Source organism: Helicoverpa armigera, chromosome 21 (assembly GCF_030705265.1).
Source record: "Helicoverpa armigera isolate CAAS_96S chromosome 21, ASM3070526v1, whole genome shotgun sequence".
Taxonomy (NCBI): domain Eukaryota; kingdom Metazoa; phylum Arthropoda; class Insecta; order Lepidoptera; family Noctuidae; genus Helicoverpa; species Helicoverpa armigera.
This window is the reverse complement of record NC_087140.1, coordinates 939,390-958,441: the sequence shown is the minus strand read 5'-3', so window position 1 is coordinate 958,441 and position 19,052 is coordinate 939,390. Positions and strand designations below refer to the sequence as shown.

General features: G+C 35.6%; 2 protein-coding genes across 2 annotated transcripts; both read left to right on the top strand.

Moving 5' to 3' along the window:
• The first annotated feature begins 8,256 nt into the window (after nt 1–8,256).
• On the top strand, nt 8,257–11,235 carry LOC110374304 (uncharacterized). The gene is made up of 4 exons (XM_064040025.1): nt 8,257–8,438; nt 9,529–9,702; nt 10,177–10,339; nt 11,064–11,235. The coding sequence occupies exons 1-4, from the start codon at nt 8,310–8,312 to the stop codon at nt 11,141–11,143; spliced, it is 546 nt and encodes a 181-aa protein (XP_063896095.1). The 5' UTR covers nt 8,257–8,309; the 3' UTR covers nt 11,144–11,235.
• Nucleotides 11,236–11,570: 335 nt separating this feature from the next.
• On the top strand, nt 11,571–17,532 carry LOC126056335 (uncharacterized). Its single transcript, XM_049849021.2, has 5 exons — nt 11,571–11,772; nt 13,844–13,940; nt 14,338–14,447; nt 15,017–15,194; nt 16,901–17,532. Exons 1-5 carry the CDS (start codon nt 11,686–11,688, stop codon nt 16,954–16,956), a joined length of 528 nt encoding a protein of 175 aa, XP_049704978.1. The 5' UTR covers nt 11,571–11,685; the 3' UTR covers nt 16,957–17,532.
• The last annotated feature ends 1,520 nt before the right edge of the window (nt 17,533–19,052 follow it).

Genomic DNA, 19,052 nt, shown 5'->3' with positions numbered 1-19,052 from the left:
AATTAAGTATGTATTTTTTTTTGTCCGAATAAATTAAATGAAGCTCACCGATCATATTAAGTTCAGTTTTACAACTATTTACTATATTTTATTAGGTTTAATTTTCAAAGTTGCTTTCTTTATATTATGCGTAAGCTCGGGAACGCTCAGTAGTGGCCGAGTCACCGAGTCATATACAAAGACTATGTGCATGTATATTTAGACATCCAAATATATGCCTTACCAGCTTTTATGAGATAAAAATCAACACCCAACTAGCCAACTAAATAACAGTACAAATTATTATTTACTACCCTACCACACAAAATGTACATTTTTTCTTCAACAACGGGCTATTTTGCTATCTTTTCACGTACAAGACATTACAAGTCTCTCTGGGCTAGCCAGTGAGTACACATCATGATTTTTACCGCCCACTCATAACATTTAGTGAACCCAATAAATTTTGATATGAGCCCAATAAATAGTGAATTATGTAAAGGTTCACCCCATGGGTTCATGTGAATAACGTTGCTTGTTTTTTGTGGTAGTGAAAAATGTCAAAAGTTTTTAAGTTAGAATATATGGTGGTAGTTTTTTTGTTTGTTCATTTGTGTAGTGCAGCGTTTGTTCACACACATTGTACAGACATTGACAGATTCTGTCAAATTTACCAATCAAACATTAACCTTCCACTTTTGTATTAAGGTTGAAAATCCATTGAAGAAATTTGACAGATTGGGGTAGGTTGATGTGCTGTCGAATGTACCTTAGACAGATAACACAAAGATATAATAAGAGCAGCGAACAGGAAAAACATCATGACATTTTGGCATATGCGTACAAAGATGTTTTATCCAACCATCTGTATAAATAAATACAATAGGAGTGTCTGTTTGTAACCTTAAATAAACCGAGCATAGCAATATAATTTTTTTATGTATTAAAATAAGGGAGAAACTCAGTGTCACGTCACTCACCATGCAGGTATTCTCCGTGATTTATCCGAAAATGTCAGAAAAAAAAATATATACATTGAAAAAAATACATACATAAAAAGTACAAATTTTCCTATTATTTATCGTTGTTTGTGTTTTATGTGTATGTCGGCGTCAGGATCCGACATCGTTAAATAAAACAAAGGGGTTCTCACACAATCACTTGGTTTATTCCAATTAACACAATATTAGTCACTACAATTATTTATCACGAATTTGTGGGAGGTGTGCACTCGGCAACGGTCGGCGAACGAATGACCCGAGTCGTGCGCGCGCGCCGCTTTATATAAGGTCCACCGTTGACAGATCGACGGTTGACACATCGACGGTGGCGCCGTCATGTACAAAAAATGTTAAATAAATAAATAAAATAATATTTATTTTGCAATCGGTACACTTTGTTTGTCTTGTAACCTCCACTCACATAGTGTAGAAAGTTAGCGATACCTGCCTGTCAAAACATGTCTAACCAGCATATTAAATACACACTGAAAGTATTTCAACAAGAAATTATGTTTCAGGCATTTCAATTTATATTGAAATTCTATCAAAAACTTTTCATGTATCGATAAAATGTTTTATGAAATTGAGATCATTTTGTAAATTGATGTGTGTAATATGTAAAAGGGCAATTTACCGTTTTAATATTTATAAGTTAGAAAATGTTTAGAAGCTCATCAAAATTGTCTGGGTAACTAAGTATGTTAGAGGCAGCTTTAAGTCAAACCTGCTTATCTGACCTCTACAACCAGATACTCAGATAAGTCGAATCGTCACGGTTAGATTGGATGTCAGACTTTCTAGCTTCTGACTACCCATAACGATCGATGATCAGACGATCAGACAGCCTGAACATACCTATTTCACGTGCTTTCTGAAACGCGGAGGAACTTGTCATGCCAAGATGGTCACCCATACAAGGACCCACCGCCCTAAGCCTTGTTTTGCTTCAAATGAAATAGTATGCACACAAAATCTTTTTCTGACTAAGCATATGAGGAATACGTAAAGTACCAAAATCTTTACACTACTACTTATCAACTACAAGTATAATGTTGCTCAAAAGTGGTATGTTTGAAATAATACCTATGTATATCTCTTTGAAACACTTCTATATAATCCTTCTGAACTTCACAGTACATTTTGGTTTCATACTGTAAACTGATATGCTGAGCAAGGTCTAAAATATCAAGAAGTCTTATACTGTACTGGTGAAAGAAATATGATATTATTTGGTACGAAATATTTGTTTTATTTTATACGGTTTATATTTTTATTGAAATGGAAATAGAAAGGGTTGTGTATTGAGTTTCTAGTATTTGGCTTTTATTTAGGTTTTCATATCTGAACGTGCTAATATTATGTTTTCGCTTAGTTCAGAATAATATAACCTAACTTATCCGTACTAATGTTATAAATGCGAAGTAATTCAAATATTTAAATGCTCAGATAGTCTGACAAAAGCCATTTTTTTTTATCTGAGTGCGGGTAGTAAGTAGTTATACCAGGATGCCAGTGGGACTACAGGGAACAGCTTCTAGTAATATAAATATCATTTTGAATCACCTCGCTGGACTTAAGCTTCTTTTCATACAGATTAGAACACGTAAATGTGCAACATGAAAGTAAATTATTAGTAGTCAATTAGGTACGGTAACTATTTATATTGTATGCTGTTAACCACATGCCATCTCATGCATGCAATCTCTTTGAAAGCACCTCAGACGCAACTAAGCTGCACTTAGCTTTAAGTTTCCTAAGTCACAGTCGGATATTGCAGTTAATATGGTTTCCTTTGATATGCGATATTAACTCTGATATTCCACGTACGATACCTACCTACATAATATACTGATATCTACATAATCTACTGAATGCACAATACATTGTTAATACAAAATGTTCAAGGAATATAGAATGTTGAAGTCGTAGTAGTCCAGTGGTTAAAGGTGTGTAAGTTTGGTTCGAGGTCAGACACTTTTCTTAGTGTTTCTGGGATACCAATAACTGAGTAAGTGAAGGAAAATATTCTCGTACTTTCTATATGTAAAATAGACCTTTATAAGTACCTAACCAACTGTTCATACGTAGTCTGATGATGAAATTTTATCAGGTCGAGATTTAACGTTTGTGTTGAATTTTCGGTCCCAAAATTACACTTTAATTGACACCAAAGATAATAGTCAAACTATTACCGATAATTCTGATTAACTTACCCTTAAAGATAGCGAATTCTTCATTAATTAGTCAACGTTACACAGAAAATTCGTACAAGTTTCTCAGAGGTGGCCGAAAGATTACATCCAGGGACGGGCCGTAATTGCTTTCCACCAGAACTTTGGCAATATTTTAGTTAATTTTAAACTTAACTTCGTCCCGATTTTCAGAACGTATTTAGGTTTTAATCATGATTTATTGTTTGAAATTGTGGCTAAGAATGTTTGTGTTTAAGGTCCATTAATTGGGTTTGGTCTTGTTAAATGGCCGAGTATTTGGGCGACACTAAATTCCAGTTTGCTGCCTTATATTTTGATGGACCCTAGAAATTATAATAGCATGGATAAGATGTTGACGTCCAGCGAAAAATGCCATATAAAATTATCGTATAAGATTTTCATAAATTAGTATCGAGATGAATCTTGCGCATGTTACAACGAAAAGGCCTGCAGCCGGTATCAGACTCACTAAAAAGTTTGAGTGAAGAATCACCTTCCAAATAGCTGTCAATTAATTTATCGATGACCAGTTTCGTTTGCTCAGTTCTCTTTATAAGTTCTTGGGTGTATACAACCTACGTTTTTATCTGAATTACAAAACAGGCCCAAACAATTTAGCATACCAAATCAAAGCAACAGATTTACCCAGCTTAACTTCTGACGTAAATCAAGATACAGATAGGCTTTGAACAAACGGCTATGTTACCGCAAATTACTGAGAACCACCACCTGTGGTCTCAGAATAATTGGGAACATTTTAACATGGGAAATTTAACCTTAACGTTAGAAGATTAGGGTGTAATTTAGCTTGGGCTGTTTAAGAAGGGACCTCTAATTACTGCTTGTGTTTTGTTTATATGTATTTCGGTAATAGCTGAGCTTGTTACGTAGAAATGGTCGAATCTGTGGTCTGTTTAATGAGCGGTTAAAGTTTTCATGATTAATGGTTCTGCTAACTTTTTTTAAGTTTTTTTCTTTTATCTTTTAGTTTTTTTTTCTTAACGATATAGTTGTAGGAATTTATGATTATTGGTTGTAAGCGAAACACCTCATGATTACTGATTTGTTTTTTTGCAAAAAAATCGTTTGACTTTTGGAGGCCGACAGTTAATCAGATAATAAGATAGCATTTTTTAAAGAAAATCTTGATTTCAATCAAATTTTTCGTTCAGTTTGATATCGGTCAGATACCTGATCGTTGTTATGTGCATACTACCATTCATATTCATACTAATTTATGAGCATATATAAACTATCGACCCACTAAAGTTTTATAGTGTGCTTTTATATGCAAAGTATATTCGAATCTCTCGGGCCCGATTCTCCTAATTTTACTTAAGCGACATTGCGATTCGATTTATATTCGATATTGAGATTATTAACTTAGGAGAATCGGGCCCCTGAACGTAAAATTAATGCGAAGCTTTTTTAAATTTTAGTAAGCGTACCCACGCTACACAAGCTAGTATTAAAAATATTTATCGTCACTTTACAACCTACACTTTAAGTGCAGGTATGATGTACACATTATTATACCATTAGGGATAATCTGAAGTGCTAACAGACTTTTTACGATCATGGTCGTAGGAATTTTATGTGCAAGCCAGTATCGTTTATAATGCCTACGTATAAAATGTGGACTCACTATTTATAAAGTTATGGCCGATTTTACACTGCTTCGAATTAGGCAAAGGCATGATGACAGGGTTAAATAATACTGATTCTAATTAGTACGCATTTTAGACTGGCTAAAAATATAAGACACATATTTTTTATTTTAATAAAACATTAAATATTTATTAAGATATAACGTAACAAAGATTGAGAGTGTAAAATTTGCATTCAGTCGTGATGTAACTCAAAATTTCTTCGTTATTTTTTGTTAGTGAGAGAAAATAAAAAATACGTGTCCATTATTTTAGGGTTACCTAAAAGACGGAAAAATTACTTTTTTCAATCATCATGCCTAATGTAGTATGCATTCATTTGTTAAGAGGAGCTTTCAAAAGATAGTAGGTAGTAAGTAAGGTGTCAATATTGTCATAACAAGTTTCTCTGTGTTTCAGAAGGCATGTGGCAAATGGTATGTCTCGGCTGTCACTTAAAAATCTCTCCAGCAGTCGTTACAGGTGGTCAGAAGCCAGTAAGTCTGACACCAGTCCTACCAATGGGTATTGGGTTGCCCGGGTATCTGGGTTGAGGAGTTCAGGCAGGGCAGTCGCTCCTTGTAAAACACTGGTACTCAGCTGAATCCGATTAGACTGGAGCCGACCCCAACATAGTTGGGAAAAGGCTTGGAAGATGATTATGGTTTACCCTTGTAACTGGGCTCAGGGGGTCACATGTTGACAACCATACTACTGTCGGCTAGAGCGAGTAGACCAGAAGAAACAATAGCATGCGTCACAGTGCCGTATTGCAAAATTACCGCCTTTTGAGGCTATTGCCTTATTGATTAGATCGTTAATTATTTCCACTTAATAGCTGACAGGTGTCAAAGATATTAATCTGTTTTCTAGACCCAGGTTTATTACTCGTGGCTTATAACCTTGGTTAAGGGTAACAGCCTTTTAATTGTAAGTGTATGCCATTTTTTAAAGGGATTTTATACGCAAAAATTGGTGTGACTCATATTCACAGTGAAAAGAAAAAAAAATGCTGAATAGAATTTTGAAGTAGTCTATTAACCTGAGAATTGACCTTCTTTGTAGGATTTGCACGCTACAGGTTGACAGAATTGTATGGTACCTAGAATTGAGCATTATTTTATGAAGCCTTAAAGCTAGTATACACATAGATTCCTACAGTTCTAATCAAATGTGCTCGAATCTTCTTGGTGAAATCTCACCATATTAGAACCTGCTTCGTTATTTACAAACGTTTACACCTAGTTCAAACTCAATTCATCAAGCCTGTCACCATTTCATGAAGTACCTACATCTTAGTGCTCCTGCCTTCAACCACTAAGATTCAAGACTAGCTTATTACCTACCTTTGAAAATCAACGTCATGACAGCAGCAGTACCTTTAATGAATAATAAAATCCCAAATGACCATGGAGAACAAATGACTAGCGGAGATGCCATAACGGAAAATCTCTTAAGAAAGTAGCGCGTCAAAATTAAGGTGAGCGGGGGACGAGGAACATAACTATATCCGCCCTTATATTTCTTTGAACCCGATTTTTTTTGCAATACCAAAAATCATTGATATATGTCTCAAAGAAACAGAACGCCTCGTTAGTTGACTCGTAACTGATCGTTTTAGTCATGGCCAGCCACCATACAAATTTGACGTAGAAGGAGGCGCCTGACCTACTTACATTATAATATTGCGTTTTATTATTGGTTTTGTAATATAAGTAGTTTCTCATTTTAAGATTTCTTTTGCAAAAACATAGCGCACTTCGTAAAATGATAAGATCCTCATATAATACCTATGTTTAACCAATAAATATTTCTGATTCTGATTCTGATATAATTCCGTACTCCATGCAAAATGACGAAGTCAACAATAGACCCTTCATTTGGTAAGATTGCAATGTAAATTTTAAGATATCTGAACTAAGATGGGATGGCAGATAATTATTAATATTCGGGGAATGTTAGTTACAAGCTATTTGAATGCAAATTGATGGAGGTTCGTGCCTCAAGGCTGGACTGGGTGGTGACGAGCGACTGAAGGGACGAAAATATTTCACGGGAATTTGTAGATCGTCATAATTAATCAGTAAAGGTACATTGATTGTGAATATATCAGTCATACTTCAGTCATTCATAATCCTTGCCAATATTATAACTGGGAAAGTAAATCTTTTGGTATCGTTCCTGTTAAATATACTGATGAACTGGTTTAAATGAAATGTGGTACACCGATATTCTATAGCCTGAGAAATAATGGGCTACTTTCTATTAGGTCATGATGTGTAACTAGTGATGCCTGTCTTTGAAAACCACCTATATTTTTATTTTATCTGCGTCAAAAAAGTCGGCCGTCTAACCAGGAATCGCGTCGTTGACATAATTGTGATGAATCTCTAAATGCAAATGAGGTATTTAGCCTGTTGAGTGCCTTAAACCGGCGCACGCACGTGAATCGTATGAGAAATATAGATCTGTATCGTTAATAGGTCGTCTGTTTAAGGCAGTGCAGAAAGTATACAGGGAGCGTATATAAGGGAGTTTATAGGAGGAGTACATACGGCGGGGACGTATAATATAGGGGCAATTGGTACATAAGGTAGGTAATACATAAGGAAGTATATGTTTAAGAGGAGGACATAAGGGAGTATTTATTTAGGGGTAAGTAGGTAGGCATAAGGGAATATTTGTATAGGAAGAGTACCTACATATGGAGGTATATACCTAAGCGAATAAACAGTGTACGAAAAGGTGCCCCTTAATACCTATATGTACACCGTAAATGAGTCGTTTTTATATTAAAATTTTCCTGTATCTGGGAATAAGAAAAACTGAAACTTCAAGAAACCTTAATAAATAAAACACTTCTTTCTAGTATTAGGATTCATTTGGACATCTTCAATTCAAAGTTTTCAAGGACAATTCTTTAATTATTACTCACGAAGTCTCAAATTGTCCGTATTTGTTCCCGAGTTTACTTGTAAATTATTTATCTTTTGTCAAGAGTTCTCCTCTCGATTCTTTCGAAGTTAAATTAAATAGCCTTAATTTAACAATTGTCTAGAGTACATTATACAGCAATTTATTTATAGGTATTTATGACTCACTAGTTGTAAATCGCGTTTTCGGAACTGGGAAAAATTAGTCCAGAATAGCAATTTTTCGATTTGAATATCGTCTTATGCATTTAAAATTTGTAAATTTCCAAAACCAACCCCGAAGATAGGTAGGTACATGGTAGGTACTTGCTTGAGCTTTTTTTTTCCGACGTTTAAAATCTTGCTTGAGCTTCGAACTATAAATCATCAAGTAGGCAGAAAAAACTTTTCCTTGAAATTGCTAAACTCCTTACCAACATTCTGTCAATCTCTGACAGAGGAATAAAGGCGCAAGTGTCAACAATCAATCAAAATCTGTCAAAAACGTTATTATAACATGTTTTAGAAAGTGGAAAATTAACAAGTTTTTTATTCATTATGATGAAAACTGTGACAAAACCCCGTCAAATCAAAATGAAGTATATGGACAGATTACCAACGGTAATAAGCTGTTGTTTCTGTTGCTTTCTAAGAGCTGGCACTGTGATGATAGCTGTGTTTTCATTTGTAAGTATAGTGCTCCTTTTCTTATAAATCTTTGGTTATAATAGCTTCTGCCAACTGTATCACGCGCGTTTCTGTGGGAACTACTACGCGCACCCTCATTGAAAGCAGCCTATATCTTTTAGTATACATAGTACATAATGTAACTATGATTGTTAAATGTATCTCTGGTACTTCTACAGGCTAGCCAATTTATGTAATAAGTTCTTGTTCATACAATGGTGGCAGAATGAGATTGCGATAAATCCATCCATTATACGTCTGATATGCATTATATACACTTACGTACTTTTTTATTTTGTGAGCAATATACATATGAAGCACATTCTATTTAGATATCTATACTAATTTTGTAAATCTGACGACTTTGTTGGTTTGTTTGAACGTGCTAATCTCAGAAGCTACCTGTCCGTTTTGAAAAATTCTGTCAATGGTAGATACCGCCGACTGTAAGAAGTAGTCCCCACAGGTTTGAAACTACTGCCGGACTCTAGTTTGATGATAAATGGTAGAACAGTTGGCTGTGTGCCATCAGTTTCAAAGAACTCAAGTGTAGAAACCTGTTTTTAAGAGATTTCTTCTAGTATCACCACTTTGAAGTCTTCGCTTTGTCTTTGTAAAAATGTTGTTATGTAATCTCATGGGAAATGTCCAAGGTTTTATTGTAATTTAAAACTTTTTTGAAAAATTTTGTTAACCTGGAAGAATCTTTACTAATGACGGTATGAAGGTATTCAAAATACGGTAACATTATAACTGAGAAAAGCGACCAACGAATTGAAGCATTTTTTAGTCCAAAAGTATTCTCTTGCAATATTTTATATATTTCTTTATCAAATTCTTTTGATGTAAACAGACTCTGATCTTTCGTTGTTCGGTAGGTATAGAAAGAGCATTCATTCGATTGCTTCAAATACACCATAAGGTCATTTTAAAAAGCAGTAACGGTACCTTTGCCGGTGCATAGCTCTCCGTGAATCACCATGAAGCTCACCAAAAGAACCTTGCAGCTGCGGCGTAATATGCAAATGTCATAACGTGTTGCTAATTCTTCTTCTTTCTAAAGTCTTTATACTTTTTTCTTCTTCCACAGATAATAGGCGTCCTATTCGCTCCAAACGTGAGCCACACGCACGGCTTCTGGGACCTGAACCCTGTGTTGTCGAACTACGGCATCATGACGGAAATGTCAGCTCAGATGACGATAGGAATCGCGTCTATCATGCTCTGTATTGTCAGCGTGTTACTGCTCGTTGGAGCTTGCTGTGTAAGTATTTTGGTAAATTACTTACTTGATTATCAGTGGATGCGGGATGTTAAAGATTGAGCAATAAAAAGTGATAGTGAACCTTGTGCCTTTGTAAAGATGCGGACGTCTTTCGGTAGAAATTAACGAACTTACTTATCTATGAAGATATTGCGATACGATTATAGCAATACTAGTTTCGCGGTTTTATGCGTATCTCGAGGAAAATACTCCCCAAATATTGATAAAAAGTAGTCTATATGTTAGTCTGACATATAAGCTATGTTACTGCCAGCTCTATTTTGTAGTTTTTGCGTGAAAGGAGAACAAACATCCAACACACAACATATTGGAAGGATTTCAATATCAGTTGATTTCCTCTAAGAAGTCAGTCAGTGATATTGAGAAAGAAGGTGTAAAAAGAACTGTAAACGACACACACGTTTAAATTATTATACGGTGTTACGTGGCTAATTTTTGATTTTGTATTTCCAGAACATCCCAGTGCTAATAGAGATCTACCAGTGGGGCGCGATAATGTACAGCTCGACGGTGGTGCTAATGTTCTTCGTGCTGGCCGTGTTCTGTTTCTTCGTGCACACAAACTGCTACGTGGCGGGCGCCGTGCTAGTATTTTTGATTGTGTGCGATGTTTTGTGTAAGTATATAACGGCATCGATAGTTTACCATAAAGAAAAATAGAATAGAATTTATATATCTATTAGCTTCTGCTAGCGGTTTCACCCGCATCCTGTGGGAACTACTTCCCGTACTGGGATAAAAAGTAGCCTATAGCCTTCCTCGATAAATGGGCTATCTAACGCTGAAAGAAATTTTCAAATCGGACCAGTAGTTCCTGAGATTAGCGCGTTTAAACAAACAAACAAACTCTTCAGCTTTATAATATTAGTATCTATAGATTTATTTATCTCTGTTATTTGAGGATCTTTTTAACAACATATAATAACGCGCGCGCGACGTTCATGGTTCTCGGGAGGTAAGTTAAGGACTAGGCATAAAAGTCGTTTTTGGTTCAAAATGTCTGGAAGACCTGTTCGATGCCTGATATTTTGTTCCAGCCATAGATACTTCAAGGGTTTAAGATTTTACTTAAATTAATCTTAACTAAGGGTTGCTAACTTAAATCTTTAGGTAAATAAAATACAATAAAGCTTAACAGTTTGTTTGAACACGCTAATCTCAGGAACTTATTTAAAAAATTCTTCAGTGTTAGATAGCCAATTTCTCCGGGTTTGCCAATTAGTCCTTAAGGGTCGCGGGTAAAACTGCTAGCGTAAGCTAGTTCCTTCATAATCAGGCCCACATATAAGTTCACAGATTTTTCTTCTCCATTACTTAATAGAATTTATTTTATTTTCCAGTGACTGCGTACTTCATAATCGTGACGAACAGTTTGAGGATGTCGCTACAGTTTCTGTCAAGTAGTGATATTGTGATCTGAACATTATGTTTCGACTCCAAATTGGTGCTGAGTGTTCAAAGTTATTGTGGTACCTACAAGTTTTCTGTGGCTGAAGTGGTTTTGTCAATAAAGTTTTTTGAAATATTTTTTGGAGATTTTTTCTGATATTTTATAGAATAGTAAGAAAAACTTCCCATTGACTTTAACCATCTTAGGTATATCGTATTATAAACTATTTCATTAGATACAATTGGGTGTAATTTTATCAAATAAATAAAATTAAAATATTGTAGGTAAATTGGTTTTGTTAAATAAAAATACTTATCACAGGTTTTATAGAAAAAGTGTACTCTCTTAGACCATTATAAAAACTTTTTCAGAAGTTTTCATGTTGGCATTAGATACTGAGTTTTCTCTGTGGAAACAAATCGTCTTTGGTTCAATGCCAAGGTTATGTCATGGCGACTTCACCCAACTGAAGCGAACAATTTCCATCAAATTCACCTATATAACAACATGTCAAACTACTAATATAAATAATATATAATTTTGTTACCAATGTCTTGAATAACATCGTCACCATGTGTGAGATATTCCCAGAAGTGGAAACATGCTGCGCGGTAGTTTCCATAAGAGTTGGAATGCTATTAATATCCATTTTAGCAATTGTAAGTACTCCTACATTTTCTTATCTTAGGGTGCGTCTACGTAGCTGGCGCATGTTGAGGCACCGAGTTATATGCCTTTAAAACGTGCGGGTCCAGCGACTCGCGTATGTACCAAAGCAAAATACCCACCCGCGTGCTCTTGTCACTTGTCACTTGAGCATGTTAACTTGCTCCAGCTACGAGCACAAGAAAAAATACAAAAAATAAATTGGTGAAAATGTAACTTTTCGTTTGTGTTTTGGCAAAAAATGATTATTTACACGTTGTTGCTATTTTTTCGGTTAATTTATAATTATCTGTTGAACATCGTTTATATGACAAGGCAAAGGCATTAACTAGTATCGAAGTTAACATTATGTTGCATAATGTTCATGCAAGTTATTTAGGTACTCAGTTTTGATCAGGATGACGTGTTGTTATTTTTTTGATCATGTTGACATGTGTGCCTATCATATGCAAAGTTTATCAAAGGTATGTTGAACAAAGTCTAATGTGTAGTGTAAAAGGAATGCAATTTTTCTATACTAAAACTATTTTTCTTCCTTTCGAACGACCACGTACCGTGTAACCAATTACTGTCAAATGCCATATTAAATCTTCTTTAGATGAAGAAAATGAAGTAAATAATATATTCATACGAATTAAAAGTTTTATTTTTACTGTTTAACTTATATAGGTACATTTGTGGTCCACGCGGATATACTAAACTATTCGCCAAAGGCTTTACCGCAGTGTCAATCAAGCCGTCAAAAATGGCGGGAGCTATGAGAAGACCGCGGGCAAAACTATTTGTAAACATATTTTAACATATCAAGGAATTTCGCGATAAACTAAACATATTCCTTCACAAAAATATTTAGGCAATTGAAAACATTATTATTTGTCATTGATAAAGCTTGTTATGTAACTTGGCATTAATTACAAGCAAGTTTGAAATCCTTACTTTTTTATTATAAATGCGAAAGTAGCTTTGTCTGTCTGCCTATATGTGGCGCTTTGAGGCCAAAACGACTGAGTCGAAGCAAATAAGTCTGTTACTTTTTCAGTTTCTACCCGTGAGAATCTATAATTGGCTTACTATATCATATAGAATTGTTATCCCTTTGTTACAGCTGTTGATTCTCCTTCTAGTAAATAAATAAGTAAATAAATAAATAATTCAGTGTCTAGATGCTGAGAAAAGCGATTTGCTACTATGGTTGTAGGAAGTGGTGGGAAAGTGATTTAAATAAAGACGAGATATTTCTGTAAATACCAATAAATAATATTGCTAAGACTTCCCTCCTACATCCATGGTTACTGAAATATTCGCCCACAATAACTTGATCTGCCTACGCTCATTGCAAACAACCGTTATATCAATGAAACCAACATTGAATTAAATCATACATTTCAGACAAAAGCGTGGGAGTCTGACATCTGCTACGCTTTGTTCTGACATTTGATTGAATATTTATTGAAACAGAAGATGCGGTCGAATGGATTTTAATTCGATTATGTTATTACTAGCTTCCGTCAGCGGGCTTACTCGCGTCCCTAGGGTATTATTTCGCATACTCGGATAAGTTTGTTTGAATGCGCTAATCTCAGGAACTACCAGACCAGTTTGAAAAATGGTTTCAATGTTAGATAGCCCATTTCATGTATGTGTCATTTCGTGAAGTCAGATAGGCAGTCGTTTCTTGTAAAATACTGGTGCTCAGCCGCATCCGGTTAGTCTGGAAGCCGACCTCAACATAGTTGGGAAAAGGCTCGGGAGATAAATTTAGATAGCCCATTAGTTGTCTAGGCTTAGGCTACTTTTTTATCCAGGTGTGCGGCGGAGTTCGCTTGTTAAAGCCTTTGCTCGAATCTATTTTTAACCGACTTCAAAAAAGAAAGTTCTCAGTTTGACTTATATGTGTGTATATGGATTTTAAACTGAATTTTGATACGGTTTTAGCACACTATTTGTCAAACCTAGTAATATTGTTGGAGTCAGTTTTATTTTGTTTTTATTTTAGGTACCTATTATTATTGAAGTTGGGATTATTTTTTTGTAAGGCAATAATATTATGATTGTTTGTTACAGTCCACGGGAACGATAACTCTCAGTATCATGGAACAGAGGACAAATATAAATCTTGAAAGTGTAATGCATATGTACAGCAATGTCTCTAACATCACCAGTGAGTTCACAGCTTTATAATGTCGCATTTATAAGGTCGATTTCGGATAAGGAGATCAGACAACTGCGCAGGACATATTATAGTGCACAAGCATTTGCGCAGACAGGTGCACTAACTATTCCTTCACTCTCATAGCCCGATTTGACGGCAATCGACACGACCGGAGAGAGATCAGGCGCAGGACCGATATTAACGTGCTCTCCGATGCACGGGTGTATCAATCACCAACTTCCAGGCTACGGGCTGCTTTGTGAAAGTTTTTAAACCAATAAAACGATTTCGGCCCGACCCGTTAATCGAACCCGAGACCTCAGTCATAGCAGGTGCGGTTGCTACCATTAGAGCAACGAGGCAGGTAAAAATTATAGATATTTTATTTTCTTTGTTTTTCTTTCAGGCCCGGAGCAGGCTCTTTCAGAGCTGAGCAATCTGATCACCACTAGCGTTTCAGCAATGTCCGTCATCTTCATAACGGCTGGCGTGTTCCTGCTGTTCTCAACATTAGCGGTTATCCTTATATCCTCACTAATATTATCCATTTATTTATTCATCATCATCATCTTCCTGCCCTGTTCCCAAGTCATTTGGGGTCGGCGCAACATGTCTTTTTCTCCCATTCCTCTCTGTCAGACGTCATACTTAAATCCACTCCCTTCTGCTTCATGTCCTCTTTCAGGCAATCTATCCATCTTTTCCTCGGTCTACTTCTGCCTCTCCATCCTTCCACATTCATACTTAGCACACTCATGCATTATTATTTATTGCTAACCGTTTTCCCGCGGTTTCACCCGCATGCCGTGGCAACTACTGCCTCTACCGAGATAAAATATAGCCTATGTTACCCGCACAAAATGTAGCTTTCTAATCGTGAAAGAATTTTTTAAAATCGGTCTAGTAATTTTTGATTTTATCCATTACAAACAAACAAAGTTTTCCTCTTTTTAATATTAGTATAGATACAACATATCGTCATTATTTTTTTATATAAAATTAATATAAAAGCTATATGGCTCTGATATAGGGCACTCGGTCTAAGGTATTTGTTTTTTTTTTATTAATTGTACGTTATATTCCAGGACCAAGAAGGTTTTGCTCAAATATTCGTGTGGCTAACAGTCCTGAACATTTTGATCGGACTTATAATGGTCTTTGCGATATCTTTCGAGTGTGTTTTACAAACAAAATGTTTGCTCGGCAATATGGATTGGCTGTCGGCTGCCACTTCGCTTGTCGTTATGGTATTTTATTTGATTAGTAAGTATTTTTTTGTAACATATGAACCTTTCTCTTGAAACACTCTATCTGATAAAAAAACGCATCAAAATTCGTTGCGTAGTTTAAAGATTTAAGCACATAGGGACAGAGAAAACGACTTTCTTTTATACTATGTAGTCATCATTTCCCTAGCCTTTTCCCAACTATGTTGGGGTCGGTTTCCAGTCTAACAGGATGCGGCTGAGTACCAGTGTTTTACAAGGAGCGACTGCCCTATCTGACCTCCTCAACCTAGTTACCCGGGCAACGCAATACCTCCTTGGTTAGACTGGTGTCAGACTTACTGGCTTCTGACTATCCGTAACGACTGCCAAGGATATTCAATGATAGCATAAATCAACCTTGATTATTAATTGGTTATTAATAGCTTCCGCCAGCGGTTTCACCCATTTCCCGAGGGAACCACTTCCCGCATCCATCCACATCCCGTTTGGCGTTAAAAAGTTACAAACATAGACGCACACACTCACTAAGTTCATCTTTATAATGTTAGTGTGAGAAAATAAAAAGGTTTTAAAGTCAGTAGACAAAAGTCACAGTCAACAGTCGTGGTGGCCTAGTGGGTAAAGAACCAACCTTTCGAGTATGAGGGTGTGGGTTCGATTCCAGGGTCAGGCAAGTACCAATGCAACTTTTCTAAGTTTGTATGTTACCAATGGCTGATAAAAAGGTGAAGGAAAACATCTTGAGGAAACCTGGACTATAAAGTCTGAAATCACCAACCCGCATTGAGCAAGCGTGGTGATTAATGCTCAATCCTTCTCCATGTGAGAGGAGGCCTGTGCCCAGCAGTGGGACGATAAAAAAGGCTGTAACAGACAAAAGTCAGATATAGGGTATACCCGAGTGTATTATGGTTAGCTAGCTTTACTGTAAATTAAGACAGACCCGGTTTTTAGAAGTTCAACCGCCTACAATTTCTCCCAAGCGAATCGCTGTCGTGCTTGTGTTCATTTTGAAGGTAATCGGTCCAGGTTGATAGGTACGTATACCAGAAAAAAAAAAACAATAAAATCGATTGATCATAAGATTAAGTAACTCTGGGATACCTATGCTTTAAAAAAAATGATGCAAAAACATAGTCATAAAATAAAAAAAAACCTCACATTACTATTATTGCAAAAATATAAAATTTAATTGTGGAGACAAAAATAAATATTGCAGTCGAATAAAATAAAACACATAATAAAATCAACACATTCCTCACTGTCTCGTAAACTAACTCACAGTTAAAAGCCGGACTAAACCGCGGTTAGTCTAGAACTTTCCTATTACGTTATCCAATGGGACAACTGTTTTAGTTTTTAGTCTAATCCCTCGCTCGTGTTCTAGTTAAATACGATTTATAAACTCTGGTCATGAGTAAATAATGTTTAGATATATTTTCTTGGTTTCCTTACCTTATACAAAAATAACCACGTTTTCAAAAAAACTTGCCATAATTTTTTATTCGTTAATAAACCCCTGATATTTTGAATTCAAAAGTTACAACCCCTTAAAATGGATAGTTTGCCTATGATCAAGATACTTTTCAAGGCCCAAACTCCTCAAGCGATGTCAGTAAAATTCAGTACACAGTCTAGAGCCTACTTTTATCCGGGTGCGGGAAGTTGTATCCTCGGGACGCGGGTGGAATCGCAGAGAATAACTAGTCGATGATAAAATGTATATTTCTTTTGTTTCAGTGTGGTATTACTTTTGTTGCGTGGCAAACAGTTACGTACTCAATGGATACACTTAACGAAAATACTCAAAAATTGACCTCCACCCAATATTAGACTATACTGTTACTCCGACAATCAGTTATTTCGAAAATATTTTATTTCGACACAACTCAGCCGAGATTTTTAAGTATTTTTTGCTAATTCAGTAGTTTTTTTTAAGGATAATGTATTTAATAATGTCTCCTTTATAGATACCTATATTACGAAAGCGAGTAAGTCATGCTTGTGTGAGTAAATATGCGTGCAAATTGTCTTTGTGTGACTCGGTGACTCGACCAATACTGAGCGCTTCCGAGCTTACGCATGCAAAGATAATGTTCATGTACACTTACGCATACAAGTGTGTGTTTTTAAAAGTGAAGTTGTTTTATTTTCGAGTTTTATATTTGCTGAATTATGTCGAAGTAAAAATTGTTTTAATTATTTTTTTCTTCGAAGTAATTGTTATAGTAACAGTCTTGTCTCATATTGGGGTGGTTGAGGTCAATTTTTGAGTTTAAGAAAAGGCACTATCTCACACATATCAAGATTTTTGGTAATCAAAATTGATTTTTATTTTTAGAGTCACTAAATCATGTCAGAATGTCTAAATACCTTATTAAAGGTACGACATATTGATTCAAGTAACTTTTTTCAGTCAAAATATACATTTATATTGACTATGTTTTGGAGTTTTATTTTCTTTGCCCCTATCATTTATTGATTTTAAATTGGTTTTTGCAAGCGTTTATGCATAACTCCAGTACAACGTACTTACTTGAAATATATTCTATCAATGAATCAAAAAGTAGGTCATCCCTTCCATTCCTTAAACGCGGAAAAAATAGATTAAAACACTCCGTGTTTTCAATTAAAACAGATGAAAAAAGCGTATCTATATCATACTTATTGTATCATTCATTCGCTTTCAAGCGTACACGAAATACCTGTGTATAATTAGCTTTTACCCTTTATATACTGAAGTTAAGTGAATAATATTCTTCAATATATCTAAGTGTCGTACAAACAAACAAACATTTCAATTGTAACCTCAAACCAGTCAACACCAGTACAAGCCTAGTTAAGGCGTACAAGTGTATAAATCTTGTCGGCCATTACTAAGGTAGCCGGGAAATGGCCACATAGTAGCGATATGGCGTGGAAATCCGTCACTACATACAAGGGAGATATCTCACTATCGGTGTGTGTTTGTGTGTTTGTTAGGGTAAGATTCCATTAGAGTGTACCGGATTGTGGGCAATTTGATGCATAGTGTAGGTACTATAGCAAAAAAACTCTTCTGATCTCTTCGCTCTAGTAAATGACAACAAAATGTGTGAACGTTTGTTAAAATATTCAAGCAACTGTAACTTTTGTGCTCAAATACAGCACAAAGAAGGAAAGATAAGAAACAAGAAACAAAAAATAATAAAAATAAATGTAATTATTGCGATATGCATGCACGATAAGGTCAGCGCTCAGCACAAATGCTATGTTCGCACTCAAAAGTATGAAACTACAATTGTATAATTTACACTTACTATTATACCTATATATGTAATAAATAATAATAATAACAAGGCTGGTTTTCAGCGCTGATCCGCTCGTCCTTGTAGCAACTTTGCTGAGCAGTGGATTTGCTTCAAAATTTTTGTTCGCGAACAAATGTGTCAGATACCATGTTAGTGTAATCCCGCCTATAGATCTAATTACTGTTTCAATTAACGCGTATGTCTGTACATGTGGCTTAGTTAATAAGGTCGTTAGCACACTTTTTGGGATCTAGTTTTTCTTTACTCTATGTTACTTTCCTTTTTAATGGGGATAGGATAAAATAGCAACCTATTCATTTCAGTTTCTTGCGGTAAACATATAGTTTTTTCGACTAGTAGGATAGTATTTATGAAGACTTTGAAAGAATCTTTTACTGTTACTGTTACAGCTTTTTATCATCCCACGGCTGGCCACAGGCCTCCTCTCACACGGAGCAGGATTGAGCATTAATCACCACGCTTGCTCAATGCGGGTTGGTGATTTCAGACTATATAGTCCAGGTTTCCTCAAGATGTTTTCCTTCACCTTTTTATCAGCCATTGGCGTCCAAGATATACTTATCTCAAGATATCTTCTGCTA